General features: G+C 38.8%; 2 protein-coding genes across 2 annotated transcripts; both read left to right on the top strand.

Moving 5' to 3' along the window:
* Window positions 1–4,200: 4,200 nt before the first annotated feature.
* On the top strand, window positions 4,201–6,611 carry LOC149029140 (uncharacterized). The gene is made up of 4 exons (XM_089150022.1): window positions 4,201–4,396; window positions 4,612–4,714; window positions 5,199–5,268; window positions 6,411–6,611. The coding sequence occupies exons 1-4, from the start codon at window positions 4,329–4,331 to the stop codon at window positions 6,554–6,556; spliced, it is 387 nt and encodes a 128-aa protein (XP_089006148.1). The 5' UTR covers window positions 4,201–4,328; the 3' UTR covers window positions 6,557–6,611.
* A 1,635-nt stretch (window positions 6,612–8,246) lies between these two features.
* On the top strand, window positions 8,247–10,166 carry LOC149029139 (transcription factor bHLH30-like). The gene is made up of 3 exons (XM_089150010.1): window positions 8,247–9,040; window positions 9,433–9,890; window positions 9,982–10,166. The coding sequence occupies exons 1-3, from the start codon at window positions 8,498–8,500 to the stop codon at window positions 9,989–9,991; spliced, it is 1,011 nt and encodes a 336-aa protein (XP_089006136.1). The 5' UTR covers window positions 8,247–8,497; the 3' UTR covers window positions 9,992–10,166.
* Window positions 10,167–11,973: the final 1,807 nt, after the last annotated feature.

Below are 11,973 nucleotides of genomic sequence, written 5' to 3'. Positions count from 1 at the left end.
GTAACCCAGATAGGGTATAGGCTGGGTGTATTTGGCGGGATGTGACAGTAATAAAGTAAATTAAGAAACAATCAAGTACTGGATCACAGAAGGATCACAAAAGAATATCAGGGTGTGGAATATAACAAAATAAGAATATTGAGTATAGTGGAAATAAACTCTAAAATCAATGCAGAAGGTTGATCGAATTTCTAAAGTACTACATCAGAAATAAATAAAGGAACTAAGAATCGTTCTAAAACTAAACAAATTGAGTATCTATGTCCATCAAATATTATCTAGACTCAAATATCTTTGACGCTAGCATGGGACACTTTAGCTCCAAGATCCGGCTAATTCAAGTACACTCTGTCATCACACAGGTTTGCTTCACTGTTATGTTCGAAATCGCTAGTATCTTTAAACCAGTCACATGCCATGGCCTTGTAATCCTGGCTCTCACAGTCACCAATACCTGCGACAAAATCTAAAGAAAACATGTTCCTCGAAGGGTGAGTTCAACAGAACTCAGCAAGTAGTTCAATCACAATAAAACAACTACAAACAGTTCAAAACAAGCATGATACAAATGATATGAAACAATATGCAAGTATGATTCTGACTATATATATGCTAGCCTCTATTAATAGACACGCATTAAGATAAAACGTCATACTCCTCAGGGTAGTCTCAGTCACTCTTCTCTCAACAATCTCTGTCTCTTGGGTTCTTCGCAGTAATTAGGTCAATGCACCTTCTCGGACTTTCCATGGTTGGGGTTTAAGTCACCACTCTCTCACTCCACCATTGGTATAAGTATTGGCGCATGTCAGGGTTATACCTAGCCCAATGTGATAAGTTGATTTCATGCATATTATTTTAGACGATTAATTTACTATATTTCCATGTGTTTATAATTGTTTTATATCAATTCACCCTAATATGATATGAAAATGAATATGTTGCACCCTTTCCTTTAATTTCTATAATTTTGATGATTTTATATATTTTCTAACAAATTCTAATTACGATTTATTATTTTTACATGTAGGAAATTATCAATCAAATCTGCAATGGTATTATTGAAAAATTCTGTAAGGAGAGTCCTAATGGAACCAAACTGGATTTTATTCATCAAGTTACAGTGCACTCTAAAAGCTTCCTCAAGTCAAAAACATGGAGAGAATGAATCCTTGCATGCATCTATATTTTATTTCCTATTTGGGACTTGATCAAAGAAGGAAAAAGAATCCTATTCAAATAAGGAAGACAGAAAAATCCCATTTTTGAGTGTCTCTATCTAGTTTTGATCAAGCCCTTCATCGGATGGTCATCCGGTGTTCGATTGAGCCAATTTTTTGAGGTAATTACCCCCAACTTTAACATTTTGCTAGTCCTCAAGCAAACATCAGGATCAGAACTCTCGTTTTGATTAAATATTCAATCTTAGTCAAGTTTAAGAATAATTCAAAGGAATGTATAAAATAAGCTAAATAAGAGATGAGTAGATAAATCACAAAATCAAAACTTTGACCCCGTGTGTGTTTGTATACCTTAACCAATCAAGTGCATGCATGTTTAAGATCCCAATTTCAACCGGCAACTCCCTAGTTTCAAGGACAATTCTTATATGTCCAGCCTATCATCCCTCTTTCCACTAATGAAGAGCAATCACTTACCCAAGGTCAAGAGGACTTGTGAAGGTGGAAGAAATGTAGAATATGGCTAAAATAAGTGAAATACATATATGTAGATGATAACATTGAAGCACCAAATTCTTTTTTTAATTAATTAATTAATTATTATTTTTTTCATTCTCAAGGCAACAACACATCTCCCAAGAAGTAGCCCAAGACATATCCTACACCTGTAACATGGCTCTCAAATAACTATCTATCCAAACGTTGTTGTGGCCTTTGTCCTTAAGCCCCAATTGTGCAATGTTAACCTAGTGAGAACCCAAAAGGCTCACTCAATGGCATTAACTACGGAGACCCACAATTGCAAGGAAGATCTACTCACAATGCTTTTAACCCTCACCATGCTTTTAAGAATCCATATCACCTTCGGTCATTCAAGGGATCACATGACTTGGGAGAGTCACCAATGAGATATTTAGCATATAAACCATATATATCTCCACGAAGTGAAACATGGTATAGTAGAGGTGGAACATATTAGAAGAGAAGAAAATCAAGTGCTTCAGGACAGACAATGGTGGAGAATATACAAGGGATGACTTTGTTGAATTTTGTAATCAAGAAGGCATCAAGAGAAACTCACAGTGGTTTACACTCCTCAATAGAATGGAGTAGTGGAGCGGATGAATAGAACTCTACTCGAAAGAACGAGAGTCATGCTAAGAACTGCAAGTATGGCTGAGTCCTTTTGGGGCGAAGCCGTAAACACTGCTTGCTATGTGATTAATCGATCATTATCAAGATCAATTGATCTGAAGACACCGATGGAGATGTGGACTGGCAAGCCAGTTGATTATTCACGCCTACACACATTTGGGAGTCTTGTGTATGCGATGTACCATTCCCAAGAAATTTTGAAATTGGATCCAAAATCCATAAAGTGCAGATTCTTGGGATATGTTGATGGAGTCAAGGGGTATCGACTATGGGATCCCACTGCCCACAAGGTCGTCATCAGCAGGGACGTCATTTTTGCAAAAAATAAGCTGCAGAAGGAAGATGTGAGTAGCACTTCAATAGGAATTCTGGAGAGTACAACAATTCAGGAGGAAGAGAAGTCCGAACCAGAAGATTCTTCTGGAGCAAAATCAGAAAACGAGGAACAAGTACCAGTCGAGTCTAAAACTGTAGAAGTTCGACGGTCAACTCGTGAAAGACACACACCAGCCTGACAGTCGATTATATTATGGAGGGAAAGTTTGCATACTGTCTTTCTAACAGAAGACGGTGAGCCATCAACATTCAAAGAAGCGATTGATAGCTCAAAAGCGTCACTTTGGATGGTAGCTATGCAGGAAGAAATATAAACTCTTCATAAGAATAAGACGTGGGAGCTTGTACCTTTACCGCACGGAAGGAAGCCCATTGGTAACAAATGGGTTTACAAGATCATAGGAAACAGTGATGATTAGGTAGAGCGGTATCGTGCAAGATTGGTGATTAAAGGATATGCTCAGAAAGAAGGTGTTGATTTTACATAAATCTTTTCACCAGTGGTTTGACTTACTACTGTTCGGATAGTTCTGGCATTTTGTGCTACTTTTGATCTACATCTTGAGCAGTTATATGTAAAAACTGCATTTCTTCATGGAGATCTTGAAGAGGAAATATATATGCTCGAACCAGAAAGTTTTGAAGAACCAGAAAAGAGGAACTTGGTTTGCAGGTTGAACAAATCTCTATACGGTTTAAAATAGGCGCCAAGATGTTGGTATAAGAGATTTGATTCCTCCATATTGAGCCTTGGATACAACAGACTTGCTTCAGACCCTTGTGTGTATTACAATAGGTTTGGTGTTAATGATTTAATTATTTTGCTGTTGTATGTTGATGATATGTTGGTATGAGGCCCTAACAAAAATCATATCGTAGAATTAAAGGCTCAGTTGGCTAGGGAATTTGAAATGAAGGATTTGGGACTCGCAAACATGATTATAGGGATGCAAATTCACCAAGACAGAAATAACAGGAAGATATGGCTATCTCAGAAGAGTTACTTATAGAAAATCTTGTGCCGCTTCAATATGCAAGACTGTAAGCCAATTTCTACCCCGCTTCCTGTTAATTTCAAGTTATCCTCAAGTATGTATCCTAGTAATGAAGCAGAGAGGAAGGAGATGTCTCGAGTACCATACACATCAGCAGTGGGGAGTCTAATGTTCGCTATGATATGTACAAGACCGGACATTGCACATGCAGTGGGAGTGGTTAGTCAGCACATAGCGAATTCAGGACAAGAGCATTGGATTACTGTGAAGAGGATCCTAAAATATATTAAAGGAACCTTGGATGCTGCTCTATGTTATGGAGGATCTGAATTTACTGTCAGAGGATATGTTGATTCTGATTTTGCAAGTGATCTTGATAAAAGGAGATCCACTGCTGGCTATGTGTTTACAATTGTAGGAGGAGCTATGAGCTGGGTATCTAAACTACAAACAGTTGTAGCATTGTCTGTGAAATCCCCCGGATTTCTAACCCGTTAACCTATGGTTTCAGGACCGCGAACCCGGGCCTTGAGTCGGCAACAACTGTGGACCATTCGAGTTGAGCCCGAAGGTTCGGAGGAGGACCAAATGATCGTGGATGAACCTAGTGATGATTTGATAACTCTCATGGAGTTTAAAAGAAGAGAGAAGATTCATCACGATGGTGTTAAAAGGCGGTTTTGGCATATTCGTAAATCGGCGATGGATAATCCAATGGAGACAAATAAGGTATCAAATCGAAGATCGTCGAAATACCTTTCCAACGAGCTAAAATTCACTGAATTCCGAGTCCGTTTGGGGGTCCAACCATGGACGGAAAGTTGGGCCGGTTGGGTGAACCAATCCCCCACCCTATTTTCTTTTTAGGGGCAAAAACGGAATTTCGGATTCTTAAACCCTATTTTATGTTTTAACTCATCCGTAGCCGCTTTTTATTTTACAAGAACGACTTTGAGGCTGCGGGAAGAGGAGAAACGAAAGAGGGGGCGATTTCCATTCTTCCGGAGGCATTCTGTGATTCGAATCTTCAAGAAAATTTCAAGAAAGGTTAGTTTTATTTAATCCTTCTCTTACTCACAATTTTGTGAGTATTTTCTCTCCTTCCCTTTTGAGGAATCTTGAAAGGGAAGCATGTTTAGGTTGATAGCTTATTTCTCAATTTTCATTTTAATGTCGCTTTCTAATAAATGAGTTATTGGTGCAATCCCATGATAAGGGTGATTCATTTTGACTCTCTAGGTTACCCACGGGTGATTTATGAGAGCCAATTTGGGGCACTTTGATTTAGGTCAAATTAAATTAAATTGAGAACACCCTTGTGATCTCTTTATTTCCAATTAATTTTTCCCCACAATTTCATTTCATTTCGACTTCAATTAAAGACAAAATTATAACTTTTAGCCGATTTAGGTTAAAAGGGTGAGTTAAAACCTAGAGTTCTATTTGGGGTTGTTACGGGAATATTTTTACATATTTTACTAAACCCAAATAAATTCTTATTTTTATTTGGTTAATCCTTTTGCATGATTAGGATAAATTACCCAAAGTTTATTTCCTTGTGGGAAGAGATATTGATCTGTGGAGAAATACCAAAGTAAAAGGTGAGGAATAACCAACCCATTATATTGAATTGATTGTTGTTGTTTTATATCTTTTGATAAATATGAATTGTCATAATATATGTTTATCATTATTACTTATGATGTTGCTTCTTGCTGTGAAATATATTAATGTTGTTATGATATGGAATGTGAATGTATGTGAAGGGAGAAGAGAAATATTATTATTTCTTCTACCTTGTATTATCTGTTTGGGTTGTGGGTTCGCCCATCGCCCTAGTTATATGATTGCTTAGTTGTGGTTGGAGAATGGGGAATGCCCTTTTGGCATTTCTGCCATAGGATACCAGAGGAGGCGGTATGGGACGCATTCCTATGGTGCCCTTGGCGCTTTCCCTAACTACTGGTTGGCATATTTAGGGCATGTCTAGAAGTGTTGGGCTAGGTGACCTCTTGAGTACTACTACTCTTCCGGCAGGGGTATTGAAGCCGGTTAACCCGTGATGGTAGTGGCTGGGTCCCGTATCGAAGCAGGCCCACTATCATCATTGAGAGGTAGGGTGGGTTGCATATAACGAGATAAGGGCTCATGGGCACTCAAGACCGGTGAAACGACCCGTGAGAGGACATGGAGATCATCCTGTCTATTATATGTGGATGATCATCGGGTTAATGAATGTAATCCAACGGATGCCTCCCGTTGAGGATTACATTCATAGGTGGGAAGGTATTGAACCAACAGAGCACTAGGCGTGAGGGGAGATATCCGGACCATTGTAGTACGAGACTCGTATGACCCTGCACTGGGCTTAGGTTTGTCCCTGACACGCGCCAGATCTTATGCCAATGGTGATGTGAGAGAGTGGTGACTTAATCCCCAACCATGGCTCGATGAGACTTTACCCAACAACCGCGGAGAACCCAACAGACGTGCTTAAGTGCCGTGAGGGAAGAGTGATGAGACTGCCCAAAGAAGACTGGTGTTTGACTTAATGCGTGTCTACTTTAGAGACTACATTATAGAGTTAGGAATCTCATATCATCACTTTGCATTTGTTTATTTATATTATTAAATACATGTTTGTCTTATGAATGTTGAAATTGGAATTGTATGAAGATATGATGTGATTGTGTTACCTCACTGAGTTCTATGAACTCATTCCTTTATTTTGTTATTTCTTTAGACTGTTCTACAGGTCATGAGGACCCCTTTTTCGTTGAGGATCCCTTATCAGGTGGTTACCCAGACGGTGAAATTGGAGACGAAGTGGAGGCTCATGACTCTTCCTGTTCCTGCCAAGACTGCTCTTATGGAGAGTCTTTTCCTTAGAATTCTTTAGATTATTTCCGCTGCAACATTATATATTCTTTCTTTTCGTATAACTCTGATGTTCAGTTTTGAAAGGATTTTGAATATTGTTATCCTTTCTTTTCATTTTTGATTATTAAATACTTGAACTGATTTATCTCTGGTCCATTTAAATTTACTTTATCATGTATTGTATGGAATTGTCCCTGAACCTAGATCTTGCGGTGTATCACCCCCACGGGTATTCGGGTATGACCGGATCCGGCTGGGTGGGGTGTGACATTGTCTATAATAGAGGCTGAGTATATGGCAGCTACACAAGCTTGTAAAAAAGCAATATGGATAAGAAGATTCATGGAAGAACTTGGGCATAAACAAGAGAAGATTCTCTTGTATTGTGAAAGTCAGAGTGCCTTGCACATTGCAAGGAATCCAACTTTTCATTCCAGGACAAAACACATAAAAGTACAATATCATTTTGTTCGTGAAGTGATGGAAGACGGAAGGATGAATATACAAAAAATCCACACGAAAGAAAACTTTGCAGATGCATTGACAAAGGCAATCAACACTGGCAAGTTCATTTGATGCAGATCCTTATATGACGTAGGCAGCATGGTGGTGTTAAGATAGAGAATGGTGTGGAGATTGATTGGTTCTCAATCTAATCTCCAAGTGGGAGATTGTTGAAGTTTTTAGTCCCACATCAGATGATGTGGAAGAAGTGGGGATGGGGAGAGGGTAAAAAAGGATGCCTCCCTCTCTACATGTAATTTATCTCAAAGAATCTTCCTCTTGTATAATTCTTTATCTACAGTGGAGTTTTCTCTCTTGCCCGTGATATTTTCTCTTTAAGGGTTTTCCACGTAAATTCTTGTGTTCTTCTTTTCTTTTATTTGTTGATTGCTCTATTTGGTGGGTTTTTTATAACCCGACAGTTGGATCTTCTATCCAATATTTATAATATCAATGTTGATGGATTCTTATTCTCTTCTTCACTTGAAGGGGCCCGCGGGTGTATCACTGGAAGCAAAAGCTCTTAGGGATGGTATGTTACTAGCTAGGAGCCGTGGTTTACAGAAATTGGTTATTTACTCAGACTATCTAGAGCTAATGAAAGCCTTGAACTCTTCCCCAAATTCTGTGGGTTGGTGTGCGGCAGCCATTGTAGAGATCTGGTCCTTGGCTATGTTTTTCTCATTGAGTTTCTACTATTTTGTTAGCAGAAGTGATAATTTCCTTGTTGACTTTCTAGCGTCAAGCTCTCAAGATGTCTTGGTGGCATCAGGTTTTCTCTAGCTTATTTTGAATAAAATATTATTCATTTGTAATACTAAAAAAAATTTAGTAAAATTTAATAGAGAGACATATTGAATATTATATGATTGTATTCAATATAAATAGATATCAACTAGTATTGTATTGTAGGTTACTTCTCAGTCATCATAGACTGTATTGACTTCCAGAACGACAAATGTGGAGAGTGGGGAGGGTTGGTCAATTCACGGTCGATGGGACAGAAAAGAGAATTAAACGCTAAGGATTTGGCAGCAGATATACAAAGAATCATACAATGGGAAAGCGAAAAGAAGTCCAAAGCTTAGCTTTTCATTTTTATTTTTATTTTTATTTTTTTTATTTCTTCTGAGTACAGAAGGGACTATATAAGAGAGAAGCCAGGGACACCTAACTAGCCCATTAACTTCCCTGAATCAAAGTCTTTCTCAGTTTCTCTCTTCATCTCCTATTCTCTTTTTCATGGTTCATAGTTTTCTCTTTGAACTTTTTCTCTGTGTCCAGTGAGACCAAAACTGATTTCTCAACTGATTCCTACTTTCAGATAGAAAGAAGAGGATCCAAAAAATATAAAACTCAGTTTGCAGACTTATCTTCACATCCAGAGCGACCCTTTTCCGGTTTCATCTAGATCGACAGGTTGATATAGAGCATCAAAGAGAAGAGATGTATGCCGCGAAAGAAGAAGATCAAGGCGATCGTTCCCAGATTCTCAATATTCAGACTTACCAAGAACAGTTATTTGTTCGACAGCAACATCAAGCATTCATTAGTGACGTATGTGGAGGAGGGAGTAGAGGAGGTTTAGCTTTCCCTGATGCTCCTCCACCAATTCAGTTGTCTCTACCTCCGATTCACGCATTCAACCCAGTTTCTTTCTCCACAAACTCGATCCTAGACCATGACTCGTTTCTTGGTCCATTACCACGTCCTCCTCCTCCTGTATCACCCTTCGCTGCTTTATTCAACAGAAGAGGTTCTGATAATCCCCGAACCCTATCAGACCAGCATGGCGGCCATGATGGTCTTTGTCAAAGCGCTTCTCAGTTTGGGTTTCAAGCTGAGTTTGGTAATATGACAGCACAGGAGATGATCGACGCGAAGGCACTTGCAGCTTCTAAGAGCCACAGCGAGGCTGAGCGAAGAAGAAGAGAGCGAATCAACAACCATCTTGCTAAATTACGTAGTCTGCTACCCAACACGACTAAAGTAAGTTTTTTTTGTCTAAGAGATCTTTTCATATTTATGATAGAGATATTACATATACCATCAACGACCAAATCTCGAACCTCTTCATCCTCTTCGTTAAGAGGTGCTGATCATTACAGATTCGAACAACTGATAAAGCAAGTTGATGGTGAATAAGAGAATACCATCCACTCAAACACACACGCACACAGAGGAACACAGAATCTATGCTTTCTCGACGGATTTCTCTCAGATCGCAAACTACAATATGCAATTGGTGAATCTGTTGTTCATCTTATCTGTTTTGGTGTGTCTACCTATCTATTTTCAGTCTAGGTACCGATGAGGAAGTTTAAATACAAAAGCAACTCACTTATAACATTTTGGTTTTATGCTGTGAAATTTTGTTACAGACGGACAAAGCGTCATTGCTAGCGGAAGTGATCCAACATGTAAAGGAACTGAAACGTCAGACCACTAAAATCGAACAAGCAGGTCCGGTCCCCACTGAGGTAGACGAACTTAGCGTGGATGAATCAGAAGAGGAAGGAAAATTCGTAATCAAAGCTTCGTTGTGCTGTGAAGACAGGCCCGAGCTTTTGCCTGACCTTATCAAGACATTGAAAGCTCTCAAGTTACGAACTTTGAAAGCGGAGATTACAACACTAGGTGGACGAGTGAGGAACGTGTTGTTCATCACTGGGGACGATGACTCGAATAATAAAAATAATAATCCGCAACGACAACAACACTGCTCCATTAGTTCAATTAAAGAAGGTTTGAAAGCGGTCATGGAGAGGACAACTGCTGATGATTCGTCTGCAGGGAGTATAAAGAGGCAAAGAACAAATATCACCATTCTTGAACGCAGGTCACCTTGATTCACTTTTAGGTTCCACTTTTTCCTTCCTTCCTTTGTCATCTATTCTCTCCTGCTTAATCACTGTGTTTATCTGTTTCAGTCACGAGTGATAGAGAGAGATGAGCTGTGCTTGGTGGGTCTTCTCGTTTATTAGGCTTGGGTTGTGAAGACATAGAGAGAAGAATTGGTAATGACAATAAAAGGATTTGTTGTTAAGTGAAAAAACGAGTTACCATCTTTTTCGTGTAAAGGCAACCTTAGGTCAAAGCGTAACATAGAAACTGATGGGAAGTGATTACTTAAGTGTTTTGTTTTTTTTTTTTTAACACAAACCCAACCCCCCCACCCCCCCCCCCACCACTTTTTTTTTTCCCCCCCCTTTTTTTTTTTTTTTTTTAAAAAAAAAAAAAAAAAAAAAATCCCACCACAAAAAAAAAAAAAAAAAAAAAAAGGGTTTTTTTTCTCCCCCCCCCCTGAGGTTTGCTCTATGTCATTTTTAGTCCAAAATAACTGAGACTTTGCATCTGCCTCTCTTGTACTATAGAAAAAGTCAATTTAAGGACAGATTATCATTTTATGACCAATTTGCCCTTTTTTAATTAAAAATTTTTACATACATAATCTCCATGTTTATTTTCTTTTTTTTTTCTGGTTCTACCATTGCTAATGTTTATTACGGGGGAAAGTACACATTGTAAACCCTAAAAAATCTTGATCTTTCCCTCTGTGTAGCGGCCGACGTTTGCAAGGGAAAGTACACAAATTGTAAACCCTAAAAATTCTTGATCTTTCCCTAAAAAATCTTGATCTTTCCCTCTGTGTAGCGGCCTACGTTTGCAAGGGAAAGTACACAAATTATAAACCCTAAAAATTCTGGATCTTTCCCTCTGTGTAGTGGCCGATCTTTCCCTCTGTGTAGCGGCCAACGTTTGCAATCGTGATTGGTTAGAAAAATTCATGGTTTCCCCTTATTCTACATCTCTGATTCTCTTCCTCTCCATCGATGGTGAAAAAGCAAAAGGTTCCATAGCAAATTGCCCAAGAGGCTTTTGGAGTCGTTCAACAAAGAACAACTAATCGACAAGGGCATAAAGTATTAGCCAACACAACATGTAAATCCCAGAAGCCATTAACCTGCTCAAATAATTGTCCATTGATTACAAAAGAGCGTTAGAAAATCTTCAAACGGTAAGAAATAGGAAGTTCTTTTTGGTTTCTCTTTCCTTTTTCTAATTAGTTTGCTTCCAGATTTGCTCAGTTAGAACTCAAATGGGGAATATGCTGTTTTTTCAGGTCCATACAGGAAGATGCATTTGAAGCTTGGAATTTCCACTGAAAATGCGTTTGAATCCTGAAGCACGACTACTATTGAAGAAATTTAAAATAAAGGGAATTTCTTTGATCTGGATCCTCAAGTTTTTAAATTATTCTTCGATCTGAATCCTCAAGTTTTTAAATTATGTAAAAATTCAAATTAAAAAAAATAAAGGGCAAATTTGTCATAAAAGTGATACTTTGTCCTTAAATTGACTTTTTTCATAGTACAGGGGAGGTAGATGCAAAGTCTTAATTTTTTTTTTTGTGTGGGGGTGGAGGCGGCCGGGGGGGGGGGGGGGGGGTGGTACTACATTTTAGTGTGGTGGGGGGGGGGTTTTTTGCGCGCGGGGGGTTGTTTTGTTTTTTTTTTTTTTTGGGGGGGGGTTTTTTTCCCCCCCCCTTTTTTTTTTTTTTTTTTTTTTTTTTTTTTTTTTTGGTTTTTTTCCCCCCCCCCCATGGGGGCCCCCCCTTGGGGGGGGGGGTGGGGTTTTTTTTTTTTACCCCCCCCCCGCCAAAAAAAAATCACATAGAAAGCAAATGAGAGTATATGAATTTTCTCAGTAGTTAGTTTCGTATTCCATCCCTCTATTTGTAATATTTTTCATCAACTCTAATTCGTTAATTAGAGTTTCACTTAGAATCAACTAAGTGAGGGAAAGCAATATTAGAGTCCTTAGACTCAACCACATATAGGAGTGGTTACCTAGGAATACGCAACTGCTTTGCCCCCACCTTGGGCACAAAGTGTAGTGGGTCTCACCCACTACCATTAACA

This window comes from Hakea prostrata, chromosome 1 (assembly GCF_041222555.1).
Source record: "Hakea prostrata isolate BN-2017 chromosome 1, UWA_Hpros_2, whole genome shotgun sequence".
Taxonomy (NCBI): Eukaryota; Viridiplantae; Streptophyta; class Magnoliopsida; order Proteales; family Proteaceae; genus Hakea; species Hakea prostrata.
Note: the sequence above shows the minus strand (reverse complement) of the source record. Positions and strands in the feature narration are given on the sequence as shown.